Genomic DNA, 27,478 nt, shown 5'->3' with positions numbered 1-27,478 from the left:
CAACAAAGTGAACAGGAGCTCGGTTTGGCAAGGTGACACATCACACACAGCCCACCGTGACCCCTGTAGAACAACAATCTTCAAAACAACAACAATGAAGCTCCATTGTAACTGAGACCAAAAACCTGGCTTTACCGTGCCCTTTAAACTGAAGGCAACTGGAGTAATTCTATAAAGAGCAGGTGTAAGAAACTGCTCCAGGGAACAGGGAAAGAAGAACCCACACCATTAGCTGTCTGGTATTTATTACTTTTTAATACAGAGAACTCACAACAAAATATTCTCTAACAACACACATAAATGATATCATAACCAATTATTTTAATTTCATCAACATTCATTTGCTATGTACATATTCTTCAATCTGCAAAAGTGCAATCCGAGAATGTCTCAACAAGAAACCTTTATGGACAAGTATATTTTTGAGGGGTTTTCTCATCAGTGGCCTTACAACGTGTTTGTCCTTGGTTACTTGGTACAGCAAAATGAGGAACACATGGGAGGGGGAAAAAAAGGAAAAAAGAAAAATATTGGGGTAGATGCCTCCCTTGTAGGAATATTCCTTATTTTTCCAATTAAACTCATTATGAATACACTGCTCATTACTGGAGATGTTAATGTAAATAGACTATAGGATAGTCTATGGTCTGGCTATAGAACACTGTAGTTTTTATGACTCTGCAGCATTAGACAGAACAACAATTTCAGGCTGTTCATGTTGGTAGGTGTCAAATTACACATCAGTGTGTAAAAGATGTCAATTTCGTTAGTTATGGTTATCAAAATTTATTTGTAGACATGTTACTGATAGATGGATGAATTCAGTTTTACACATCCAAAATATGAAGCCTACTTAAATGCAAGTCTCTCCTATGGAAAGGAGAGTTAACTACTGGAAAGAAAAGCATTTGCACATGCAACTCCTATTACTATCACAAGGAGTATCGTGCACTGAAGAGTAGAATGAACCTCCAAATCCAGAGGACTGCATTCTCATTTACAAAACATATTGCAGGCAAATTTAATCTGACCATGGGCCAGCTTAAAAAGAACACACAGCACCAGAGAAAGGAAAGGTAATGAAGAATAAACTAGCCAAGAATAAACTAAACAAAGCAAGCAGCTCCCTAGCTTGGGAGGCAATTTCCCTTATGATGCATTTGTAAGCTCATGACTACTTCCAGTGCTTGTCAAGACAGGGAGCAGAGCAACTGTGGTCTAGTTTAAGCTCCAAAGTAGCCAGTAGGTCCCAAAGAAGTTGCATTTGCACTTCTACTTTGGCAAAGCCCAGGAAACTCTCCTGGCCAAAGGTGAGGGCTGACTGCTTGACTGGAATCTGCAGGTTAGAGAAAATCGTGCATTTTCCAGCGACCCATGAGCAGCTTTCAGTACCAACAAGAAGCAGGGAAAGCCTTTACAAATTAGGGATAATTTACTTTGGAGTGAAAGTGCAGAAGAACCTTTCTGTAGCTCAGCTGGTTTCCACTGAGGATCATTTTTACAGTGCTATGTATGCTGCTAGCCTCCAGTTGAGAGATGTGTTTTACAAGAAAATAGGCATTCCTCAAGCAGTAGGTAAGACTAAACATCAGAATTAAAAGGAAAAGCTGGCAAAGAACTAAACTGCTTTCTTAGATAGATTTGTATGTAATTCCTTGTCAGTGTTAAGACTTTAAATGTGCTTTTCCCTTCCCATTTTCTCAGTCTGCTCCATTCCTGGTTTTGACTTGGATATATAACACAATCTCTCAAATACTTATTTTTAAAGCTGATCATATTTCCTTTATTCCATGTCTACTCATTTTTGATTATCATACATACAGGTCTAGAGAGGCATCCAAGAACTTAAAGGGCAGAATTACAAATTAAGCTACTCTAAGGGAAGCAAGTGAACAAGTATCTAGGACAACTCCAGATCCCACTTCTCCCCTACCATGTGCATTGCACAGTGACACCCTCCCAACACTGCACAAAAAACAGCACACAATGCCATGTATCCTATGTGGGAACTGACACCCCAGACTCATGATGTGTGACTGGCACCGAAGACTGAACCTACAGTAAGAGATGTATGCTTTAATTGCTCTCTTTAATTGCTTCATTACAGGAGCTTTGTCCTTGCTGTGATTTCAGGCCACTGCTTTCTGTCTGGTCTGGTTCTCATGGTCCTGCCAGGAAACACAACTATAATCTTGTCAGCCACCCCAGCTCCAGCAAATTGCTCAACACACCATCAAAGCTGAAGGGCTCATCCTTCTGGAGGAGTTAATCCAAATTATAATTCCATTGTTCTTCACAAGGGAAGTCTACACTGCACAGCTAATTAGGTTTTATCTCTAGAAACCTTCCTGCCCAGGAATGCCCAAGGCCAGGCCTTGCTCCTATGGACAATGGGTGCAGTGCTGGTCCCACTGCAGCTGGGCTGGGTGTAACTTTGTGGTAACCATGAAAGGACAGTGTTAGAAGGCTCTCAAAGCCTTTCCCACAATTCTCCCAGAAGAAGAAACAGGTTTTCCCAGAACTGATGCAAAGAGGACAATGGCACAAAACTCCAAGAATGTGCCCAGACCCAAAATCAAGCCCAGGAACTTGTACAGAAGGAGCACCAGTAGTGAAGCTACCAGAGCCTGCTAACACAGCTGCACCACATGAGCTGGGGGACCCCAAGGACATTGCCACTCCAACCATTCCAACACTGTGCAGCTTGGGTACTACCTGAAGGGTAGCTAATGCTAAAAGGAGCTAATTCTGCAGTGGAGACAGCCAGGAAATAAAACTCTGAACTTGGCATTTTTACACACAAAGAAACATGGATATTCAGCTTGACTTTTATGTGCATGATAATTTCTTAATTCAGCAGAAAGTGTGACTCTCAGTCCAACACAGGGAAAAACACTATTTTGGCTTCGGACTTTTTTGTTTTCTTTCCCAGGGTGGCAGACTATCAGGGCCATTTTCAAGACTGTGATTTCAACAGATACACTCTAAAAAGATTCTAATTTGGAAAAACTAAAGATTTCAGAAGAAACAAAAAATAATCCCACCATGTAAATAGAAACAAACCCCACACTTCTCCAGTGGACAAACACTTCATAAATACACTATCAAGGAAAGCAAAAAAACCAAATGTCCCTTAAATCTCAACTGATTTGAGAAACCAAGCAAAAGATTAATGACCTATTTTGAAAAATTTATTTAAGGAAGGGAGAAATGGGAGTCAAGAAACAACAACTGCAGAGTCTACAGGGCCAAGCTCTCTGATACAAATTCACTGCTTAATGCAGTCTATTATGTACTGCACAGAGGCATGTAGAAAGTAAATATGCTAAGTTTGCTTTCTTAAAACATCTCCTTGTTTTTAGATCCTGGACTGAACACAATTTTGAAAGACAAAGGTGCAGCAATTAATTGTTTTAAAAAGTGATGACATGTTTTGCACTCAGTACCTCTCAGCCCATGCAGGTCTGAGGGCCCAGAGCCCAACTCACGGCTCTCCTTCCACACCAGCCACACAAGCCTGCAGCAGACAGCAAAGCCTCAGTCCCAGCAGGCACATACAACCACATCCCCACTCAGCTCAGCCAGTTCCTTCCCTAAAATGTCTGTGAAGAAACACCTTTAAATAAAGCATTTTAAGATCTCCAGCTTGTTTTGGTATGAGCAGATGACCCAGCTGGGCACATGACAGCCCTGTTGGAAGCAGCACTATTGCCTACACTATAACTCAGTGAGGGCACATCAAACACACATAGCAGGAAGACACAATGCCAAAAGAATTAATTCAAGATTGCATTTGCTGGCACACATTTACATTCACTTGTCATGATACCTCAGTTTACCCTGGCCATGGGAAACCTGAAAGAAAGCCTGCTGAGGGGACTGGCAGCAGAGGGCCAGCTCCTGCACCCCTGGGAACCAACGCAGAAGGCTGAATCAATTAAACAGGAACAGAAACATTTCTTTCCAAGGATTTCCCATTTCCACCAAGCTGGAGGAACAACCCTATGCAATTACCCATTTTCCAACTGGACATATTTCTCTGTCTGTCTCCCCACACCCTTCCTATAAACTGTATTACAACTGTACAAAAAATAAACCCAACTCATTTTTAGCTGAACTTTACCCCACACATGGGATATATTGAAAGGCCATTAAATTGGCTTGCCTCCAACCTTCACAGAGATCTTGTCAGGAGGATTCTGGTTTTAACAACATGTATATATACATATTAATATGTACACTGACAAAGAAGCTGCTCTTTCAGTTAGAAATTAGATTTCATCACAGAATGAATCCTATAAAAAGATATGTAATAAAGTTGAAATACCCATAAAATAGCTATTACTAAAGCAAAGCTTTCGTCAATAAGCCTCCAAAACTTTAAATGAAGAAAATGGCTTCACAAAGTGGTAGTCTAGATTTCCACAGTGAGGACATTGCTGGACGTTGCTGTATTCAGAGAAATACTGCATGCCAATCCGCACATCTATTACTGGCTTCCCACAGTGCTTACAGTTCAGCCGAGCCTGCAACAAATAAAGAAACAAACAAAAAAAAGTATTGAAATAACCACACTCCCTTCAGCTTCTCACCTCTGGAAAACAAGGTGCCAGAGGGAGCCCCCTGTCCCCCCAGCAGGAGAAGGGGTCAGTCAGGAAAGTGGCAGCAGTGGGATGTGCTGGTAGGGACATTCCTCACCTGGACTGGGAACCCACACACACACACAGACACACCCCATGCCTTTCGCATTAAAGACCACCCCCAAATTCTGGGGAGTGGGTCACCTCCCACTCTGACTGATGGAAGGTAGAGAATATCAAGGTTTATTTTGTGCTGCTAAAACTCTGAATTAATTCCTCATTTCCTAGCACAAGACGTGGTGTCTCAATAAATCATTAATGAAGCATCAAAGCTAAGAGAGAAATTTCATATTTGTGCCACAGTAATTCAACTATTTAGGTTAACATTTGAACATCATCTGTCTATGAAATACATCAGCATTTTAATCTTTTGGCTTAACAAATGTATAACTTGATCTACTTTATCAGCATAACATGGTATTGTGTCACTTTAAGTGTCTATTTAAACATTTATAGTACATATCAGGTTATACAAACTAAACATCACTTCAACACACAAACTATTCTGCAAAATCCAACTGAGAAAGAAGCAACATTAACTGGGTGGATATGAGAAATAATTCAAGGTCATAGGTGAGGATGGACAGAGCTATTAATATTCAGCTGTTGCAAAGAAGTGAGACTTCAGAAGAAATCTAGCTGAGAAACACAGCCCATCTGATACAAAGAAAGCAACAGGCAGCATGAAAGCTCAGCAAGCCTTTTGGAATAATCAAGAGAAGCAGAAGGATTTGAGACTGTAAAGAAGTTAAAGAGTAAAAATGGCAAATGAGCAGCAAGGCTCTGAGCTGCACCATAGTTTAACCTCACAGCCCAGTACACTAATGAAAGCTTCAGCTCTCCACTGAAAAGAACAAAAAGTATTGTCTAGGCCACCTCAATTTGAGGGATTTTCCTGGACGAGGAGAGGAGGAAATTATTAAAGTACTATCCCTGTTGAGACCAGACTCAAAAAGAAACAAATCAACAGCTTCACTGCTCTGCTTGAAAAGCAGAAATTTTAAGAAATACAATCTACTAGGTTATGAATTTTTATGGAACTCTTAACCAAAGGGTTTTCTCCTTCACTACAGGTCCAGCACATCAGCTAAGAGTAATGTGACAATGGTTGCAGTTTGTTATTCTACATGCAAATTTGTGATCAGAATTAAATATTTTGAAGTAAGGCACAAAATTATTCATAATAAATCCAGAAAGCCAATTTGGAATTCTATTATATACCATATTTAAATGTCATTCTTCTGTATGCACAGAATCATCTGTAACAATCATGGTGAAACAATAATGCTTATTATCTGGCAATCACAGTCACTGCAGCTAATGCTTTTATAGCGAGTTCTTAGACCATGTACTGTCACACTGTCCATTAATCATGTAATTAAGGCTCTTGTATAATGAGCTCTTAAATCTTTCCTTTCAACAGAAACAATTCAGATTTGAAGCTGCTGACTTTTACAAAGGTAGCAAGTTCATATCAGTGCTTTCCTTACCTTTAAAAGTTCCTATTTTTAAAAAAAAGTTACAGCCTCAAGAGACACTAAATTTGGAGGCAATGTGTCAGTCTGTATTTATAACTGCTACCAATGTCACCTTAACCAGCAGCAGCAATGCCACTTGTCTTTTGAGCAACACATTTTGTTAAATACATTAAATTTAAAATAAACTGTCATTTTGCATATCGACAAATCAGTATTTCAGATGGCTTTGAAGTATGCACATTACCATGAAGTGCTCCCAGTCTGAATGGGTGTATCTGTGCAAGGCTTCTGTCCTGACCTACTACCACCATCTGGGTGTCTGACTGAGCATCTGCAGCAGAGCACTGAGTCATTCCCAGACAGATGTTTTTTCCGCAGCTGCCTACCCCTACCTGCACAGCAGAAGTGCTCTGTCTATCACATGGACAATTAATTCTCTGCAATGCAAACAATCCTGCTGTCTCAGACACACTCTGGAGTAGCCCCAAGCCTTGGATCTTCCTCTCTCAAGGCACAGATGAGGTGAGTGTTTAATGAACTCCAAGTTGCTTCAGGTGTGTGAGTGCCATCACCAGGGTCGGCCACAACAAAGATTAAGGAGAGATGAGTAATCTCCAAGCACAAAGACACTTTGGACCTTTCTGTTCCCTTGGCACTTTTTTGCTGCAGTTAAGATAAAACACAATTTATGAACTAAAAAATCCTGGAAACATGAAACGTCTGCTCAAAAGATGGAACTATACCTGGCACTCGTGATGCTAGTGACAAAGCATCAGATTTAATTCCCAATGCATTTACAGAAGGCTTTATTTAAAAACATTAAGTGTATTAACCAGTGAGCCCTTATCTCTGAAAACAAAGGGACACAGACCAATCAGCCCTCTTGTATTGCACTCACAGGCACAGGCTGGAAAAGAAGGATGGGAGGAGGAAAGGGAGAAAAGACACACAACCTTGACTTTATCTAATCAGTTGGAATTTCACCTTATGAGTGTTACTTATGTATGGTACTGACCTGACAACAGGGAGATGCTGCCAGAATATCATAGGTGTACATAGTTCCCAGCTGATGCCAGCTTCCATCCCATCGGGACTTGCACTTTATGCAGATAATTTTGTGAACCCCTTCTAAGCAGTCTACACAAACAGCATAGAGGTGCATAAGCCTTCCTGTGGATAGAAAAGACACATCTTAAGGAGCCAAAAAGAGAAGATTAAAACAGACATTTTCTGCAATATGGTATCTGATCTTTAGTGATACAAATCACTTTTTTTCGTTATAAAGGGTGAATGACAAAGTAAAATGTACTTCTCTACATGAAATACACAGGCTTGACTGAAGCTATACAGAACTCAGGAATTAGTCATCACCCTGCCCACTCTCCCTTACATCATCTGCTGGTAGATCTTAGCAGAATATTTTATAAAAGGAATTGCTAAACCTCCAAGAAGAGATGCCAGGTTAACCTGTAAGATCAGCTGCTGTGTTTCCAAAACCAGAATACTGCCCTAGCTTCATTCCCACCTGAATAAGAAGCGGAGAAGTGCTGAAGCTTATTAGTAAACTTGGTACAGATTCATTTAACAACTTGCTGGTATCTTCCAGCAAAGAGGGAACCAACAACCTAATAGTCCCCATGGAAAAAAAGCAACAGTCAGAAGAGTAAACTTTTCATGTACTTTCTTCTGACTGTTCATTAACAACAAGTATATTTACATTATATATTTCACATACAAAGACTTCAAAATGCCATTCACAACTAAGAATATAATGAGCTCTATCATCACCTTAGGCTCTGTATGCACGATGACTTTCAAAACCTGAGTTAGATTTATGTCCATAAAAAGCAAGTGGCTCAGACTTGGAAATCAAATATTTTCACTACACACTTGTGACTGAACTAACCAATGCAAAATCTGAGACCGACTTTCACAAAAAAAAAAAAATTCCTACATGAATTATAAAGATCTAGCACCTAGATTATGCCTGACTTTTAGTGACTAAATTGATTTGCAATTTAATAGTTGGCAATTAGAAGAGGCCTAACACCAAGTACTAATCCTGTAACACATCAGATTTTGCACTGCAATGTAAAACAGAGCTCAGCAGTACTGACATTACAGATCAGCCACAAAACAGGACTGTGTTCAACATGTGTTCACCTTGGATGGCAATTTGTGCTCTTTAGCATCAAAGCACTGAACACTTCACCAACTGTAATTCAACAGACACACATCTTGTAATTCCTCTACAAAAATGGGACCAAGATATTAATAATTTATGATTAGTCTGTACCAGACACTTACAAAATTAATAGTCTGTGGTTTTACTTGTTTTGGTTTTTAAGTCAAATATTTTAGAAAAACATGAAAAAACAGACTCTTCTTAAAATATACATACAAAATAGACTTACTAGTGTGAGCTGATAAAAAAATTGAGTTATTCTACACTGTCATGTTCAGCTCTAGAAAACATGATGGGATGAAACTAAAATGTATATAATATACATATAACATAATAACTCTGTTCCTGAAGTGAACACTCAAGATTGGTGATGTTCAAACAACTCCATGCACAGCAGTTGGGCAGGAAGATAAATATCTTTGCCCATCTGAAGTTCTGCACCATTGCTGCACTTTAAAATACTACATTCCCCCACCATTTAATTTTCAGGATACTTTTTGTATTGGAAATATGGCACCTGGTATCTTAAACATGCCTGAAGTAACATAAATTATTTTCTATACTGAAAAGAAAATAACAGCCTGGAATAGCACCTCACAGCTTAATTTCATTTCAGAGAATACTTCTGGTAAGAAACCATCTTACCCAGGACAAGGAAGCAAAAATTTTAACAATGAATTATTCACAGCAACTTGTCTGAACAAGTTTTTCAGATATATCGTCCAACAGTTAAGAAATAATTAAGGTTAAAAAAAATAATTTCACAGTTTCATTCTTAGAGGCAAATGTTAACAAACAGTGAGTTTCGCTATTTTACTAAACCAGCTTTTTGTACCGATAAAATCACAAGCACATTTTGTGATTCCCCATCACAGCAAATAAGCACAGTTATCTCACACAGGTATATTCTGTTTATCCTAGAACTTTTCTAGCTTGTATATTTGCCTATTGCTTTTTCTCCTTATAGTACATTAGGCAAGACAGAAACAATAATGTTAGCGTGAATACAGTTTAGTGACTTAGTGCATAGTGATTTAAGGAAAGAAAAAAATAAAATACAAAGTTTACTGAGCAAAGGTATGTTACATACCACATATTATGGCCATGCATGGGATACAATGTATTTTATTGAAAGGTGAGAAACTTTGATGTTAAAATACCTCTGGTTAATCCCTTACCAATGCACATTTCAACACATAACTCTGTGCTTTTGATCACCAGACGAGGAATACCTTCTCTGACTTATTTTAGCCACACTGCCTGCTAGCAGGCTGCAGGACAGGCACATCCAGCCATGTACCACCCTGATCACTTAAGTTCAGGCCACAGCTTTCAGGAAGAGCTGAAGCTGATGCTGGCTACATTAATTTGTTTCTCTAAGAGGGAAAAAAGAAACAGGTGCTATGGTCTCAACTCATCTGAGAGCTAGGACATAATCAATGGCATGTGCAAGTTTGGAAATAAGTATAAAACCTTCACTGCTACACTGCTGCTTTAACACACCATATTAAAAGCTTACTCTGACTACATCCAACTTCTCCACGCCTGCGTTAACACAGGCCAGACTTTTCTGTATTTAAGAAATAACACTTTGCTATAAAACAAAACTGATACTCTGTAGTCTGAAAGCAGATGAGAGGTACCTCATCTGCTTTGTACCCCATCAGTGGTACAAATACAACTTTCAGCCAGGCTGCAGCACAGCATGCTTAAATTGAAAAGGTGGTGTGCATCTTGGAGTAATGATCCCAAGAGATCAACGAGCATGCATAAGCTCCAGAACACATTGGCTGGAAAACCTTCCCATGGTCTACCTAGAAATCGGATCAGAACTTGTTTAGTTGTAAGCCCAAACACAAGGCATGGATCTTTCTATACAGCATCTTTTTTAATTCCCTCTAAGTGTTTCAATTTGATCCACATGAGTATTTTGGACATTACTTCAAGCTTTACAGAACTGCTTAAAAATGCGGAACCGGGATGACAATCTGTAATGGCAGGGACAGGGCACAGAAGGCAGTTCCATCATTTAATGAAACCTAGCATGACTGACAGACAACCTGTACCTTGAAGGTGACAGGGAACATCATATTCAATCTCATCGTGTCGCGATGGGCTAAGGAACAGGGTCCCGTCCACCAGTGGAAACTGTTCAAACACTGGCAGCGCCCTGTGGCACAGAGCACAGTTTACAACGTTCCTGTGGCTGGCACTGAGAGCAGCAAGGATGAACTTCCGCAGGTCCTCCCCTTGGCCCACCTGGGCGTCGTCTTCCATCCGCACATGGAAAGTATTCAATTTGTGCCTGGGGATGTGAGTGAGCAGCTCAGACAGATCGAGCCTTCTCAGGAACTGCACTGGGGTATCGAAGTGTCCCGATCTATGTGCTTGCAAGCCAGCCGCCCCGTAATCAAAATGTGCATTCCTGTACATGCCCCCCCCAGCCATGCTCTTCTTGTGGGGCTCCAGGTGAATGGCATTCTTCAGGAACTCCCCCAGGTACCGCGAGGAACGAGGGCCGCTGAAGTGCGTAGGCGCGAGGATGGAGTATCCGGTGGGAGGGGACTGGCCAGGGGAGACACAAGGCGAGCGAACGGCGTAGCTGCCCCCCATGACTCCCTTCTCCTGGGAGTTCTGCCTGTCCATGGAGTGCCTTCGCTGGAGGTCGTTACTCAAGCCCTTCTGTGGCTTGTTGGCCGGCCTGCCCTTTTTGGCCTCCTCTGCTGACTCCGTCACGGACCTTCCCGTACTCTTCTCCAACACGGATTTCTTCTTCTTGTCATCCTGCATTCGCTTCACCTGGTACCAGTCCGTGTCCTTCTTCAAGTGACCCTGCCCACAGCGGCAGGAGCAAAACCGAAAAGCCAGGTCGTATCCCTTCTTGGTCCACATATTTTGGCGACACTGCTTTTCGTTCCAGCTCCTGGCTCTGCCAATGCAGTTGAACTGGACGAGGATGCTGCTTTCCCACTCGTAGAAGCACTGAAGGTGCATCCAAGTGCTGTAGGGACAGTGCTCGTTGTTGCATATAACCTTCTGGTAGTCATCCTTCTCCAGGTCCACGGGCCTCCCAAAGCTACAGATCAGTGGAGTAGCACAAGGGGCTTCTGTGGAAGGCAAAACAGATACATCAAGAACTTAATGGCCCATTTATTGCAGTACTTTCTTCAAACACTGTGACAAACACACACAAGCTCTTACTAACAACCTGTATTACTAAAGACCCACAAGCACAAGCTCTGGGTCAGTGCAAAAAAAGCAGTATTTACCAAAAAGAGGTAAGCATGTGAAAGGAGATAAGGAAATGCACAAATAAAGAAACAAGATGACACTACAGCCTGTGCAATATTCAAAACCAAAGCACCTCAGAAGCATTAGCTCTCCTCAAGTATTTGTGGATACCATTGCAAGGCATTAAGAAGCAAGGAGAAAGCATTGTGAATGTTTCTGGAGAGCTGCTTTGAAGCCTGAGAGGCAACATGGGGAGAACACACAGAGATGCCTGTTTGAAAAGCAAGTAAGCAATACAAGTAAATAAGCAAGTACACCCAGCTTTGCAATCATGGAGTGGCAGGAACTGATCTTTTCTGACGGAAAAGAAATTTCTTTTCTGGGGACTGAGCAAGAGACAACAGCTAGGGAGAGAAGGAGTGAGCAGAGAACTTAGCAAAGCACGACAAAGAGCTTACGTTACTCGTACAGAAAGGAGGGCCTTCATTACATGGCTTAGGCAAATACAGACTACATCACCACCACTGACCTTCTGGATAGCTAAATTTCACAAACCAAACAGTTCTGCAGCACAGACAGGTGAAAAAATCCAAACACAACATGATATTTTATCAGCAAAGTAGCAGCTTTGCTATATCCTTGAGCAAAGAGCAATTTACTTCAATTATTTCACAGCAACAATATCAGCTTCTACACAAAAAAAATGTTCTAAAAAAGAATTTTCTGCATTAATGAACCAACAATGTTTCCCAGTTCCTCACTAAAGCACCACACACTACATATGATTCCCATTGCTGGCTGCTCTGTTGTAGCTGGGAGGCTCAAAAGGGATTGGAAATTTTCTACTAGAATTCTTGTAAGAACTTTTTAGATGCTGTAGCAGGTTGACCCCCGCCACAGATGCTTACTCAAGCATGACAAATACTTCTTCTCTGTATTTCTGTCTTTCTTATTCTTTGGCTTCTTCAGAAAGTACTGTTCCAACAGGGCAGTCAGGCTGCCTTTTAACCTCTGTATTCCTGCTTTCAACTATTAGCAGGTTTCTTCCAGGTCTTCCGTGGTCAAGTGCTGCCTCACCCTATCTAAAACACAGCAATCAGCTTCCTGAAGTTCCACTCAAGTCTCAGCCAGAGCCCCAGGACTTATGACAGAGTCTTGAGGAGAGAGACTGCCATGACTGAAATTTTTTCACCTTAGGACTTTAAATTTCTATCTGATGAGCAGGTTACAAAACCACCATTCTGTTGCATTGTTTTTAATCCCATTTTTATCACTGCTTGCACAAATAACACTACATACTTTGCAGAACAATGAGAGGTTTTATGCTCCTAGATGTACTTTGACTCCAACTCTCAGTATGAGACACGCTACCCATCATCACCTGTCCTACAGCAGTAATACACAAATCAGATACTCTGCAACAACAGATCTTGGCTGTGCCAGTGGTCCCTTTCCCAGCAAGTTTTTGGACAAGGCTATAAACAAACAAAATTGTCAAAGCTACCTTCAGTAAAGTCAAGATTACTGAAGTTCTTAAAACTTACTTACATGAAAGGAAGAGGTACAAATTGCATAGAAAAACTTTCCTGAGCCATTCCCTGGAAGATGCCACATCCTTCACTTAATTTCTATCTCTGTTTCTAATGCTAAAAGTAGCATACTTGCACGAAGAGCTCTCCTGCAATACCTTTCCTTCAGAGAATGGCCTATAAATTGCAAGCAAAACAAATTCCCAAAAGCTTTCCTTCAAAGAAGAAAAAGGAAAAGAAAAATTCATTTCAAAACATGGACTTTTCAGTCATTAAAAACAAGTTACTAAATTGTAGAGAAGAGAGACAAGAGAGGCTTTCCCTAGATACTCTTTGGAAGTTCCTTCTATAATGTGACAAATATTTTGTTATTGGTTGTCTCACGTCTCTGAAAAGCCCGCTAAGAACCTGCAAGTTTGGAGAGGTCTTTGAGAAGCAACAATTTTATTGGCTACCAGTGACTAATTTTTCTCCACTCTTTTACTGAGTGTTATTAAGTATAATGTTGTTATTATTTACCATAATATTGTTGGCCAAGAGCAGAAGTGAGCAATAACTTACCTGCTCTGAAACAAAATCCGTCAGTTTACCAGTTCAGTGAATTTTTCCATCCATTCCCCCAGACTTTGATTCAAATCACACTACCCCAGCAAGCACCCCTGCAAAGCTTTTCTTCGTTGTCAGTCTTTCCTTCATCATATTTAAGGTTTCAAACTAGAGTTCACAACTAGAGCATCCTTATGCAACTGACCTCAGGCAGTTAAACTGAAGCCATGAAAGGCAAATTGTCAGAAGTCATGTGAGGCAAGGTACCAGAGGCACCAGTATGAACAACTCTCACTTATACATTTCCTTTACTCATCTGTTTTGGTTGATATTCCTTCCCACCATTACAAGAAGGTAGCAAAAGAAAAAGAACATGCCAAAAATCCACTTATGCTCTCACAGTGTTTCAGAGAGTAAATGTTCTAACAGTTGCAGGTATAATTATAGCTGACAGCAGAGAAAGTACTACACAGACAGGTCTAGAATTGAATACAGACACTACACTTGTTCATCCATACTGGCAGAGTTACCTGACTAAAAAAGGAAAGTATCCTTGATCCCCCTTTGAACACGTTTCTGAGTTTGTATGCAAAAACGAATGATCTCTAGTTCCCTGAGAAGTTTACAGACTCTTCCTCACTATGTGGACAAAAAATGAAATTAATAAAATAAGTGACTGAAATACAAAAACCATCACCACAGACTATGTCTGCAATTACTTAATAATGATCATGTCCTGGGTGTCTAGAGGCTAAAATAAAGGTGACTTTCAACAGATTTTTTCCTCCTTTACTTAGTCAGTCAATGGAAATACTGGAAATAGTGGAATAAGATCTTCTCCAGTTTCTCCTTAAGAATTTACAGGCACCAGATTATCTGAGGAACTTCCCACACAGCAGAACTATGGGCAAGAAAAGGCAAAGCTTCGAGTTCTGGACAGCGATGTCTTCTTCAACATTTAACTAGATGATTGCAAAGTTTTCACACATTCCCTCATCCGATCTGCTATCTACACAGTGTGAATTGGCTTGTCACATAATCACCACAGCAAAAGCAGGCCTAGAGCAGCTGAAAGACAGCAACAGCCTTAACAAAATCCTTCCATCATGCAAAAGACCCCAATAAACTGTTAAATGGTGGCACTCAGATTGCTTTGGAAAACGTCATTGCTAAGAGGAGAAGCTGGTGTCTACTCACCTCCTCTGGGGACACATCTGACATTTCACTACTGCCACTGTAGCTGCATAGGAAACGCTCCAGAAAGCTAACAGGTCTCTCTGCCCTGTTGCCATGCTCCACAGCACAGGTTATGCCATGCTAGTCAAAGCACCTGCTTTCACTGATGAAGATTGCCTTTCATCAAGTCTGCTGGTTTGGAGAAGGCCTTGATTAAACTGCTGCAGGATTTCCACAACAGAAACTGAGAAGCCCAGCATGGCTAATTTAAGTTGTCTCAGCAGAAAGTTCTGTTGTTTTCTGTAGTTTTCCTGTATTTAAGAAAGCAGAAAATTCCACTACCTGAAAAGCATAAAAAACCTCAAGCCAACATTTGGTTTTGCCACACATTTCAAATTATCTGTACAAAACAGACTGTGCAGGACCAAATATCCCTTGCAGACTTCTCTGTACCCATGTCTCCTGCCAAACATAACCATGCCACATGTTCCTCCATAAAGAATAAATGAGAAACAGAAAACAGCAATTTTTATGCAATTTTCCCATTTCATGGCAACAGATATGCCTTAGAAGCAAAAAGAGACAGCATTCAGAGCAGTATGGGAGCCTCCTTTTAGGTAATGTGAAGAGCTCTTCCCACCAATTCACACCCTTGAAAGTGATCTGGGTTGTTTAATCACCATTTTATACATGAGACAGAACACTTTTTTTCAGTATTATGAGACTTGAAAAATTCTTGTTGTCAAGCCCTTGTACATTCCATAATTAGAAATAAATTTTAAGATAGTCTTCAAAAGGCGACAGCTAGAATCATTGTCCTAATGTTTTATGATGACAGTGTTAATGATTACTGTCAAGAGAGATTATGATGGGAAGTAAATAGAAATTACATGGCCAAACTGCCCATCCATACCTACAGCCCCAAGCTGGTTTGTCACCTACATATATTTGCTTGCAAGTAGCTAACAGCCCAACAAGATTCTGGTTTCCAAAGCGGTGAAACTGAAATTCAGAGAAAATGAAAGATTACACGGTATCAGAGCAACATCTAATCTCGCAGCAGCTCCTTTCAAAAGAATGCCAAAATAATGATAAAAGAATTTCTGTTTAACTCTCAGTTTCAAGATGGGTTTCACAGCCTAAGAGAACAAAACAAGACAGCGTGCAGTTTTGTGGAGCAGAACAGCTTCAACGTAGGCTGTCAAGTTGCAACTACAAGCGCGTGCTGCTTCTTTCAATACATTATGTTTCCACATAAAAAAATAAATGTTTTCTCATATTCATCTGCAGTGATTTGGAACAGTGATTTTGAAAATAGTTGGAAGGAGCAGTACATAAATGTCTTCTAAAACAGAAATAACATACGACGTTCCAAACACACGTACATTTGTGCAAAGATAGCTCACTGTTTAAACAAGGCTGTGTTTTATGTTTGACAGAGTCACCATAAAATTAGCTTTTCTTTCAAAAAATGAGAATATGACAGAAGACTGCAAGGAACCTGGATTGGTTTTTCTGGCTTTTTCTCATTTTTTCTGTTCAGGTTTATAAACATCCATAAAAGCCAGGAATAGGAATAGAAACAAAACATATGAGAAATACCTCTTTCAAAAACAACAAAAAATCCTCCCACACGAACTGGTTCTACCTCTTAAAAAAAAGAAAGGCAGTATATGAAGACCATCCTTCCCATTTTATGACCCAAATGAAAGCAGCAGAACAACAGCTGCCTAAGGAACTCCCCTCTGGTGAAGCATATTAAGGAGAATGTTGTTTACTTCTGTTTACACACCCATCATAAAACCAAAGATGCACCCAGCAAGCCAAATGCAATGATTCCATGGCTTCAGTTTCGTGACTACTCTCATTTGTTACAAGCCCTCAATGCAGGTGCCTAAAGCAAAATTCGCTCTTCCCCTGCTACGCTCCCACATTATCCATTGTGTTACGCACCAGAGTTTTCAGTCAGCGGACAGAAAGAGATAATTATTTCCCCTACTCATCGGCACAGGCTTCAGCTCACTGCACAGATCTGCCATCTCTGGTAAAACTCCAGGGAGGTGTTAAACATGTGAGGCTGGGGACAGAGGGAGAGGGAGGCGCGGTGGCGGCTGGACCAGACAGCCCTCCTGTCATCTTAAAACAACTGTCAGGCAACAGGAGGCTGTTAGGGATCTGCAAAATGAAATTATCCCCAAGAAAAGAGAAAGGTCTTGGCACCAGATTGGTTGCAAAACACTTACAGTGGCTTGCTCTTGGTCTGCTGTTACTCTAGCATCTCTTCATCTATGCCAAGGACACACTGGTTGCCAGCACATTACCTAGGCCAGAAGGGCTCCTGTGGGACACATACCTTGCAAACCAAGCACTTTAACCTCTACCCTGCTTTCCCATGAACACTGCTCTCTTCACAACCTTACACAGCCAGGAATTGTTCACTCTGCCAGCCTGAACCAGAGCTGAGTCATTCCTGGGGAAGGCCACTCCCTACCAACCATCTGCACGAATCTTCTGAATTTCCTCTGCCATCAGCATAGCTTTATTTTAATTGAAGTCACACAATATTACTGCAGTAATACTGTAATGCAGCTGTAGAAAATAAACCACCACAACAAAACAGACAGAAAGAGAAAATTTGAATTAAGCGTCTGATGTATTTGCTTTGTTGAACTTTGTATTACAATCTAATATTCCAAAGATTACCAAGATGTGACAAAATGGTATTGTCATACTCATAACTGGTTAAATAGTACAAATTATATGGCAATACAGAAATGACTGGCCACTTTCCTAAGAGCCTAAGTGCAGCAGAAGAATGCAATAAGAAAAAACTTTTCAAAAGTTGATCCAAAAGGCAGGCTTGGATCTTCACTGCAGCAGCAACAACAAATAACAGCTGACAAACAGAAAGAGAAGTCTTTCAAAAGAGCTCAGCTCGGGGCTTACACTGGTAACACTCACTGATGATGACTGATATCTCTTCAAAACTTCTTAAGCAATCTTTGCCGAATGATCAAGACGAAAGCTTCCAGGAGGAAAGGGAAAAAAACAGGACAGCAGCACCTGGTAAGCCACTCTTATCACAGGCTTTTTTCTGTGCCATAAGACTTCCTCATGCTCTTGGAAAGAGAAGCTAAGGCCAGCAGTCCATTTGCAGCAAGCAACAGGCAGAGCCAGTGCCCCTGCAAGGAGGAGCTGTCTGCAGTCAGTCTGGCTGACAGCTTACATCTGTTATGCACCTACACACTGACGTGGTCAGAAGGTGCCAATGCAGAGCTCAGTCCCCAAGGACCACGCAGCTGCAGGCAACACCTACTCAGAAGGGATTTAAGGAGAACAAAGCCATAAGCAGCCCCTTCCCTTTACCCCATGTGCAAGATGTCACTAATTCTATGAAGTGAGTAGTAACATGAAGTGATCACCTTCGCCTAGAAAAGATTTTCAGTAATTTGGAGCTGCTAAACCCTGGTTGAGCTGAGAATTTAGGTGATGAGACTCCCAGAGGGCTCAGCAACTACTAGAAGCATCTCCATGCACTACACTTATGCTAACTTCACATCTAACCTCCAAGGCAATCTCTTGACAATAAACAAAAAAAATTAAAGAAAAACATACCTAGCAACTTCACAGCAGCAGGAAAATACCATGGAAATCATGAAGGCTTAACTCATACCTGCCACATTAACACCTAACTAACAGCACAGTGTGAGCTAATGCCTGTTTATGAAATCAGCAGCCAGCATGTGATACAGTTATCTGCAGCTCTCATTCAACCACCTACTCCCAGCTCAACCATCACCTCACCAAAGTAAGGCAGAAAATCAAAATTGAAACTGTACAAACTAAGGAAGATAGGCACTTACATGTGCACAATAATTTTGTAGCTTGTTTACACAGCCATCTGTGCTCCAAGCTGAACCTACTGCCTACGTTGCTGAAACCCAACATGAGAATTCATATGGTCTTGTAGAAATCACCATCATCTGTACAATTATCATCAGCCAACTTAGCCAGTTTCCTTCCATTTAATATGTATTGTCTGGATACAGAAAACAATCACAAACAAAAGCTTTGGCTTTTGCTTGGGCTATATAGACCCCCTCTGTACAGAAGAAATCTTGCCCTAGCTTGTGCTTTAACACCTGAATCCAAGTGGAAATATCCCCAGAGAACAGACCTAAGCCTCGACCTGTATCAGTACCAGGACAACCATGCATCCCCAATACTCCCATGTGAATTCTGATTTGGTTTAACCAGGTCAGAAGACAACTGGTTCTCTGTGCCATAAGCAATCATGCCCCAGCTAGGAGGACTCCTCAGCATCATGTGGATTTTTCTGATGATTTCTATCATGGTGAATGCAGAGATTCATGACTATCTGCACATGAATTGTCCCCACAGAAAAGCACTGCAACCACTAAATTCTCTCACTTTAGCCTTCCAAGAGCTTTTAATAACTTGAACTGCTACAGAGAACTAACCTTAGTGCTTCAAGAAACGGTCATTCTAATAATAACTAAAGCAGATTCTACTGTACCTGCCTTAGCAAGTTTTCAGTGGCAAACTCCAACTCATGCTGGAAACAGAGATAACTGTGGCATGCAGTAGATGCCCCAATGGCAAGCACAGATGCCAACACTGCAGGCTGCACTCGCTCAGACCGAGAGCCAGCAAGCCACCACACCCAGGCCAACAGCACGAGAAGGCAAGAGAGAAAGGAAAGCAGGTTGAATCAAGGGGTACCAACACCTCTTATATTTTCAGATCTAGGGATATTTGTGTCATTGCTCCATTCTCCCCAAGTTTCAGTGCCACAGACTGTATTTTATTTTCCATGCTAAAGAAGCTGGTAGAAACTCAGTGGGAAACAGGAGATGCAGTACCCAGCATGTCTTCAAGACAGCAGCTCCTGATGTGAAGCTGTTGGTTCCCAGACATCTCCCTCACAATGGCAGGTAGGCTCCCAGCCTTGCCATGCACCATCCCTGGCATCTGTGTGGCACACAGTGACCTTAGCTGGACACTGCTCCCACAGTGGGCATTGGCAGCACCCAAGGGGAGATGGGGAGTGCCAGGCACACCCACCAGCCAGGCTCCAGCAGAAGCCACCTCCTCTCCCAGCAGGCATCCTGCGAGACAGGAACAACAGCAATATCCCTCTCAAGCCCAGGAAGGAAGACTGATAGATGCTCAGAGACAGACAAAAAGGCATAAAGGTTGAAGGGAATGCTCTCAAGATAAATGTCACTGAAGTCTACCAGGAAATGCCAGTGCTCCACTCAAAATCCCACAAGCTTTCAAAATGGAATTATCCACTGCAGTAACTAGATTACTGTTTCAAGAGGCCTCTTTGAAATTATTTGAATTTCTATCAAAAGAGTTTAAAGAAAGCCCATGCTCTATTAATCCTGTTATAATTTAGACACCTTGAAGATTAGCTGTAGTATTTTACTCTGAACTGAATGCAAGGTTTTCCTTTTTTTTTTTTCCTTACACATGCTGCAGGAAGAAAAGCAGAGAAGGATGGACTTCTGCCAGCCATGACAGTACTTTAATATCAAAGGATGTCTCAATATGCAAGGCTGTAAGCAAGACTGAAGAAAACTTACAAATGTCTCCAAGGGCTAGAAATCATTTTGTCACTACATGTTAGATCACTGTGAGTAAGATATGGGATGAGTACAGACAAAGCAAAGCTATGAGTTCAAAAACTGTATTTCCTTGTATGAAACAGAGCAAACATCAAGCCTAAACCTTACTCATGAAAGCACTACACTTGAACAATACCTAATCACATGAACACAGAATGCTGTCAGGGCACTGATAACCATTTTGATAGCAAATAACTTAAAAAAACCAAACTTAAATGGGTGTGTACTTGCTTGCATGAAAGGATAATATTTATTTTACTCAGTAACACCATGAACATGATTCCATTTGCAAAGATTTGTAAAACACGAACTGCATTTGCTACCAAAGCATGTAATTGCATAGTTTTCAAATCCTAAAACTAACATGAAAGTCCTTTTGAACCTGATTTGCATTGATAGAGACAGTGAAATTTGCATTCAATTGATTTCTGCAGTTAGAGGAACACAATGGTATTATAAGGCAAAATTATTTCCCTTTAGTAAATTAATAGGTATTAAATTCTGTAGTCACTGCAACAGAATAGAAACTTAATTTTCCAGGTGGTCTCACTGATACCAATGGGACTCCCTCAGGCTAAATAATCAGAAGGTGCCAATACTGAACATCACTAGAGTGCCAAACCGGAACTGGATGTTATATGCAGCAGAGAACATTTGACAGCAAATATTAATGCAGGCTTAAATACCACAACAATTCATTCTCTGAAAACACATTTTTAAATTAAACATTGCATTGATGAATTTTATGTCCGTCTTTAACTATCCTACATCCAGGATATAATTTTTTTTTAATAAATCATAATTGTTGGCCAGTCACAGTGTTCAACACATTAGTCAGTGTTGTGCTTACTGATTTCCCTCTCCATACACTTTTCCTACATTAGCATTTTTATTTGAAAGTAAATCAGTCTTACAAATTTGTGAAACACAGGCCAAGTGTTCAAAAGCACACAAATCTGACAGCCAGCAGCTCCACCCGCCAACCAAGCAACTCACCAGTCCTGCCACTTGTGCAGCTTAAGGGCTCACCTATGGCAGGGGGAGAAAAAAAAAGATCTCAAAACAGGTGGCCAGTAGGACAGTGACTTAGAGACTGTTATGCTGTGGGGGTATGTTTAGCTTAATTTGGCTGGCTTTACTGAATTATATGTTAAAGGAAAAAAGCACAGCTAAGGAGACACAGCTTTATCTTTTCTCTAGTCTTCCCACAGCAACAGTGCTGGAGAGAACAGAGTGACAATGACAAAGGGATGAAGCAGCAAGATGGTAAGACAGGGATCATCAAGCCTAAGAAGAGGACTTGGCTCTACTGGACAATGAGATGAAGAATGGAAACAAGGCAAAGAAAATTGATAGAAAAAGGAATATAAGGGTCAGAAACAACTCTATGTCAAGACTAGAGCAAGACAATTAGAGGATAAAGGGGTAAAACAGCTGGAGCAGAGTCTCAAAGTGTCCAGCCTCAGCAAGGCAGAGACAGAATAAGAATTTGTTCCTCAGAGCCTCAGATCTAAAAGCGAACCCTGTGGATTTTCCTCTTCTGATGATGGGGCAAAGTATCCACAAAATGTCACACTCATTTATGTCTGCAGATGAAGGTAACCAACTGCTGCCATGAGGAACACTGCCATCAATGGGGTAAGTGCAAAATTCCATGCAGTTGTTGGCATAATTTTACACGATCACAGACCAGATTTTATGCAAAGTAACCCAGAAAACTAGCTAGAAAATCAGAAAATTAAAATCCTTTTTAGAAACATCATTCAATCACTCTGAAGACAGGTAACCTAAGAAATGAGACTTTCTGTGACATCACATCTCACTTTCCCTGCACACTGTGATACTGTTAAATCAGTCCACCCACACTCTATAACCCCCTCTCTGAGTCCTGTGCATCACTTAGTGCAAAAAACTGATGCACTTTGGTCAAGAAAGATTAATCTACCATATGGTCTGATGGAAGAGATAAAAACAGAGGACATAGCTAGAGAATGTGAATCCCCCTTGTAGGCATCATCCCAATACCTGCTAAGAAACTGAGAGTGCAAGGTAAGAAAAGCCATCACATCTGGTCAGTGGTTGTGCTCCCTGCTTTCTCGACTTCCCTGTGGGAGTCTAGAACCCTTCAAGACCAGTCTGAGCTCTGAACACAAAAACTGAACCACCAAAAGAAACATTAACAAATGCCCAGGAGAAAAGTCTGCTGACATTTCTCAGTCATCATGCCAAAAATTGGCTAATAGTTTAAAGGAAAAAACTGTGCAAGGATTGAGGCAAAATTTATCAAAATGTAGAAGTGAACAAGAACTTTCCACGATAAAGGGATGCTGTAGCGGCAGTTCCCAATCACATGGCACAGCTAGTGAGGGCTGCACAGAGAAGCCCAGAGGAAATTAACAATTCTGTTTCATTATGCCACATGGATGAGGGGCATAAACAATACATGGACAACACAATGAACTGTGAAGACTTAAAAAAACCTAACACATCTGAATCATTGTCCCCCATGAGCAAAGCAGGGTCCTGATGTGACTGTGTAATCAGACCATCATACTGTCATCACAACACAAAGCCAAGGTCTGCACAGACATTTTCAACTGCTAAATTTGCAGCTTTCATCTCTGTTTACTTCTTTCTTGCCACATTAATGAAAGCAAGCAGGTTATGTCATTATGATCATGCACTGCATTCCCAGGGCACAGGTGGAGCTGGAGAGCAGTGACACCAGACACACACAAATCACGCTAGAGCAGCACATGGTGACAATGGAAACAGGAGAGGAGAGGAAGAGGAGAGAAGAGAGAGAGAGAAGAGAGAAGAGAGAAGAGAGAAGAGAGAAGAGAGAAGAGAGAAGAGAGAAGAGAGAAGAGAGAAGAGAGAAGAGAGAAGAGAGAGAAGAGAGAAGAGAGAAGAGAGAAGAGAGAAGAGAGAAGAGAGAAGAGAGAAGAGAGAAGAGAGAAGAGAGAAGAGAGAAGAGAGAAGATCCAGGGTCTCACAGGACCAGTGAGCCTGGGCAGCACGAGTCACAGCATGCAGCTGCACAGCCCAAAAGCAGAACAGCTAGGAGCTTCCCTGCAGCCCAGCAGACTTAATCCACCACCCAGATAGTCTCCCACACTCCCAGTCTCCCAAGACCTGACTGTGCACAGCAGAACTCCATTAACCCCACCATGCACTGCAGCAGGCCACATCCTCCATGAACTGCTTAGTGACCAAGCAACCCTCGAGTGCACAACCTCCTACAAATGTCTGCAGTCTAGAAATGGGCTAGCTGCCTCCAGGGCTGCAGCTACAGCACAGGGCTTCATTTCAGATTCACTGGGTTTGAAGACTTGAAGGAATCTGCTATCATTGCCTAATCTTTTCCCTGCATGTGAGCCAGATTCCCAATTCTGCAGCACAACCTGAACCAAAACTGTTGAAGCACTTACCAGAGAGAATACAATTTAGGAAACTTACAGCTCAGCATTGGGCAGTAGCAAGTGTAAAATAAAGCTAACAACCACATCTACCCTCCAGCCTTTATGATTATCTGAAAATAAAGGTATGATGAGATGCAATGATCCGGTCAAGGCAATGATCAGGTGTGCTGACCAGACAGCGTACAGCAAATGTTGAAGCCAAGACTGCACCTCTGTGGTGAGAGTGCAAAAAAAAAAAGGGAAGTGAGGGATTTGGTGAAAGAGTCAAGGGATACTTCTGACCACTGAAGTGATACGGAAGCAAGGAGAGAGAATAAAGGAGCACCTGAGGTTAGATGTGAGAAAGGCAGCCTCAGCTCCTGAGGAAGCTGGCCAGCACAGGAGAGGGCTATGGCAAGCATGTGGGACACACAGCCTCAGAGCAGAAGAAGACTGATAACCAGCCTGGCTAGCGAGCTGTGCTACTACCTGCATTCCCTGGCATCACCTCCTGTGGCACCTGCAGATGGAACACCACCTCATCATCCACAGGCAATACAGCCACACCAGAAATGCACCACTGCTGCCACTTGTGCTTGAGCAAAACAAAAATTCAAAATATTGCTTCTCCCCATCCAGAGAAAAGCCAGGGCATAAGACACTACCTGCAATGTGGAGGTTCGACATACTACATTATCATACTGAAATCATGATAAAAATACTCTAGCAATATTCTAACTCCTGTTAACCTCCTCTTTTTTTTTTTTTTTCTTGTTCATTCACCTAAAGAAAATAGTGAAGAAAAAACCTGAAACAAACCCAAAAAGGAAATTATAATCATTCTCCATGATTCTCTGGAGTAATACTCGCACAAAAGCAGTCTCGCAAACACCTTGTTTGCTAAAGTGATTTGTAATTAATTGATAATAGTTCCAAGGAAAAGTTTCCATTAAATAATACATGGGAATCAGACATCTTGAAAATCAAACTAAGACACTTGGAAGTGCCTTTCTAACAGCCACAGGCAAAATTACTGTCACAAAACATAATACCAGTTGTAGCTACCCTTCCACTTTTTGAAAAGCATGGAGAGTAAAAAGCTGAAATCGAACTTGGGAGAGGAAAAAAGTGAGGAGTAGGGACTCTGCACAGCAGTTTGCAAACCTAGCAGCAGAAGGTGGGTTTTTTGCAAACCTAGCAGCACAAAGAAGTGGGGTTTTTTGGCTTAGCAAAACTGTAATAAAATCTTTGCCTGCCTTTAGTTTTAGCCTGACACATCCTTCTGCAGCGAAAGAAACATGAATAGCAACTCAAGTTTATGCAAGGCACCACCTTACCAAACCCGCTGCGAACCAAAATCCAACCAACCGAGCAAAGGCAGCATAAAATGGTTGATGCCAAGTGAGCACGTTGCCCCGACAAACCCAACTGCTGTACAGCGGCAAACACAACTGACCGAAAAGCAGGACTCCATTTTCAATCGTGACGGAATAAAGCGGGCATTTTTCAACCGAGCTCCCAGTCAGCCGCGCCGCGGCCGCTGCCGGCGAGCGCTGCGCTTCCCGCCCGCCGGGGATGCGCTCTGCCCCTGGCCCGCGCTCCCGGCCCGCCCGCAGCCACTGCACCCGGGCTCCCGCCGCGGGCTCCCGCCGCCCTCAGCACCGCCGCGGGCCGGCGCCTGCCCTCCGCCGGGTCACCGGGCGGGGACACCGCTGCGGCAAGCCCCCGCCCCGCCGGCTGTTTCGGGGAGATCCCGCCGGCGGCAGCAGGGCCCAGCTGACCCCCCCACACACCCCCGCTCTCCGGGCGCGCCCCCGCGCCACCCCCCCGGTCCCGGCCGCTGCCTGCGCCACGGCGGGAGGCCGCGGCCCGGCCCGCCGCTCACCGCTCTTGACGTCTCCGGGCGCCGAGCCGCCCGCGGCCGCCGCGCCGCCCGCTCCGCCGCCCGCCCCGCCGCCGCCGCCCCGCGGCCGCCGCTCCGGCTCCGCCGCCACCCGCGGCACCGCCGCCCGCCGCGGCCGCGGCTCCGCCGCCCGCCGCCGCCCCGTTCTCCTGCTCGTCGCCGCTGCTGTTGGCGCGTTTGTTCTTCTTGCCCTTGCCGCCCTTCTGGTTCGGCATCGCGGGCCCGGCCGCCGCCGCGGCGGGGCGGGCGGGCGGCGGCGGCTGCGGAAGGCGCCGCCGCCGCTACCTCCGGCTCATGGCGGGGCGGCGGCGGCCGCGCTGCGCTGCGCCGCGCCCGCGGTGGGCGGCGGGCCCGGGGGGCCGGGCCGGGGAGAGTGAAAGGCGGGTCCCTCTCGGCCGCCCGCTGCTGCTCGCCGCCGCCCCTCTTCCTCCCGGAGCAGGCGCGGGCGGCAGCGGGAAGCGGCCGGGGCTGAGGCAGGCGCGGGTGGCGGGAGGGGCTTATCGGGAGAGGGAAAGTCCCGCTCCAGCCGGCCCGGGCGGGGGGCGCCTGCGGCTCCCGGGAAGGGGAGGCCGCGCTCTGCCCCCGGGAGCCGGAGCTGTGGTCGGTGTCCCCGCGGCCGGGGCGCGGTGTCAGGCGAGCGGGGCCGGGGGTCTCCGTGCGCGCCCTTCGCCGCAGCCCCGGCCGCTCTCCCGCCGCGGCGTCCCGGGCGCTGTGAGTGTCCAAGCAGCGGGGAACACTTGGAAAATGTCGCCTGAACGCGCAGGAATAAAAAGGAGATGAAGGAAAGCAAAACAATGCGGTCTCGTGGGGGAGCGTGGGCGGGTTAGGGAGCAGAAAACCTTACAGCAGCACAGCCCTGACTTTGGATTTCTCAGCTCATGGGTTCCTGATGGGGATAGCTCCGTGGGTGACGGACTGCGGGGGCGAACCTCCAGGAGATGAGTTACAGGAGAACCCGAACTGCTGCGCTCCTCTGGAGCAGGGCTGGAAGCGCCGTGCCTCGACAGAGGCGGTGTCGAGGAGCAGCAACCTCATCTCCGGCAGTCCGGGCTCGGTGGGAGGCACTGCGGAAAATGGGTACCTGGTAATCGCGGGATTCCTGCACCCAGGGACACGAGATGCTGCCCGGCAGCTGCAGAACAGCAGCACTGGTCACATGCCTTTCCCTGGCTGATGGACAGCTGCTCACTGCTCATAGGGGTCACCTGCCCGAATGCTCACGTTGTACCTACCAGCTTATCCAGTTTGGGAATAAAAAACTGCAGCCTATCATAAGAACATTATACCAGCTCCCAGGATGAGCCGTTATTCTGAGCTTGGCAAGCTTTTCCTTGCACATAAATTAACTTTCTTTCCTTCTCAGCCAGATCCTGGAGATGAGGTTTCCATGACTTCCTTACTGAAGTTGACAGGCAAGCAGGAAATTGAGCAGTTGCATTACTGGTCTGTGGCTGTAAGGACAAAACCATTCCTGAGCTGTTTGGGCTCTAGAGATCAAATCAAAGTGGATGGGTAAAAATAAGTGAGATCTCTCTGATAGGAATGTGCCAAAATTTTGTAAGTCGCAATTTTGTCTGAAGTACCTGGCAAACTGTTTGACTCGAATAGTTCCCACATCTTTTCCTTTTAAAAAATGGCATACATTCTGTATCATCTTGTACCTGTAGCCAGAGCCTTGGCTTCCCTGTGTTTTCAAATACTCTTGAAGCAACTATCACAAGAAATTTTGAGTCAAATA

The 27,478-nt window shown here is 43.4% G+C and overlaps 1 protein-coding gene across 1 annotated transcript; it reads right to left on the bottom strand.

The window, feature by feature from the left end:
• Nucleotides 1-228: 228 nt before the first annotated feature.
• Nucleotides 229-26,172, bottom strand: HECA (hdc homolog, cell cycle regulator). The gene is given in 5 exon segments (XM_074537641.1): nt 229-4,526; nt 7,134-7,288; nt 10,370-11,410; nt 25,723-25,799; nt 25,801-26,172. Coding segments are annotated over 5 exon segments (1,593 nt in total). The 5' UTR covers nt 25,956-26,172; the 3' UTR covers nt 229-4,361.
• Between the last annotated feature and the right edge of the window lie 1,306 nt (nt 26,173-27,478).

This window comes from Zonotrichia albicollis, chromosome 3, assembly GCF_047830755.1.
Source record: "Zonotrichia albicollis isolate bZonAlb1 chromosome 3, bZonAlb1.hap1, whole genome shotgun sequence".
Taxonomy (NCBI): domain Eukaryota; kingdom Metazoa; phylum Chordata; class Aves; order Passeriformes; family Passerellidae; genus Zonotrichia; species Zonotrichia albicollis.
The sequence above is the reverse complement of the archived record's forward strand: the minus strand, read 5'-3'. Positions and strand labels throughout refer to the sequence as shown.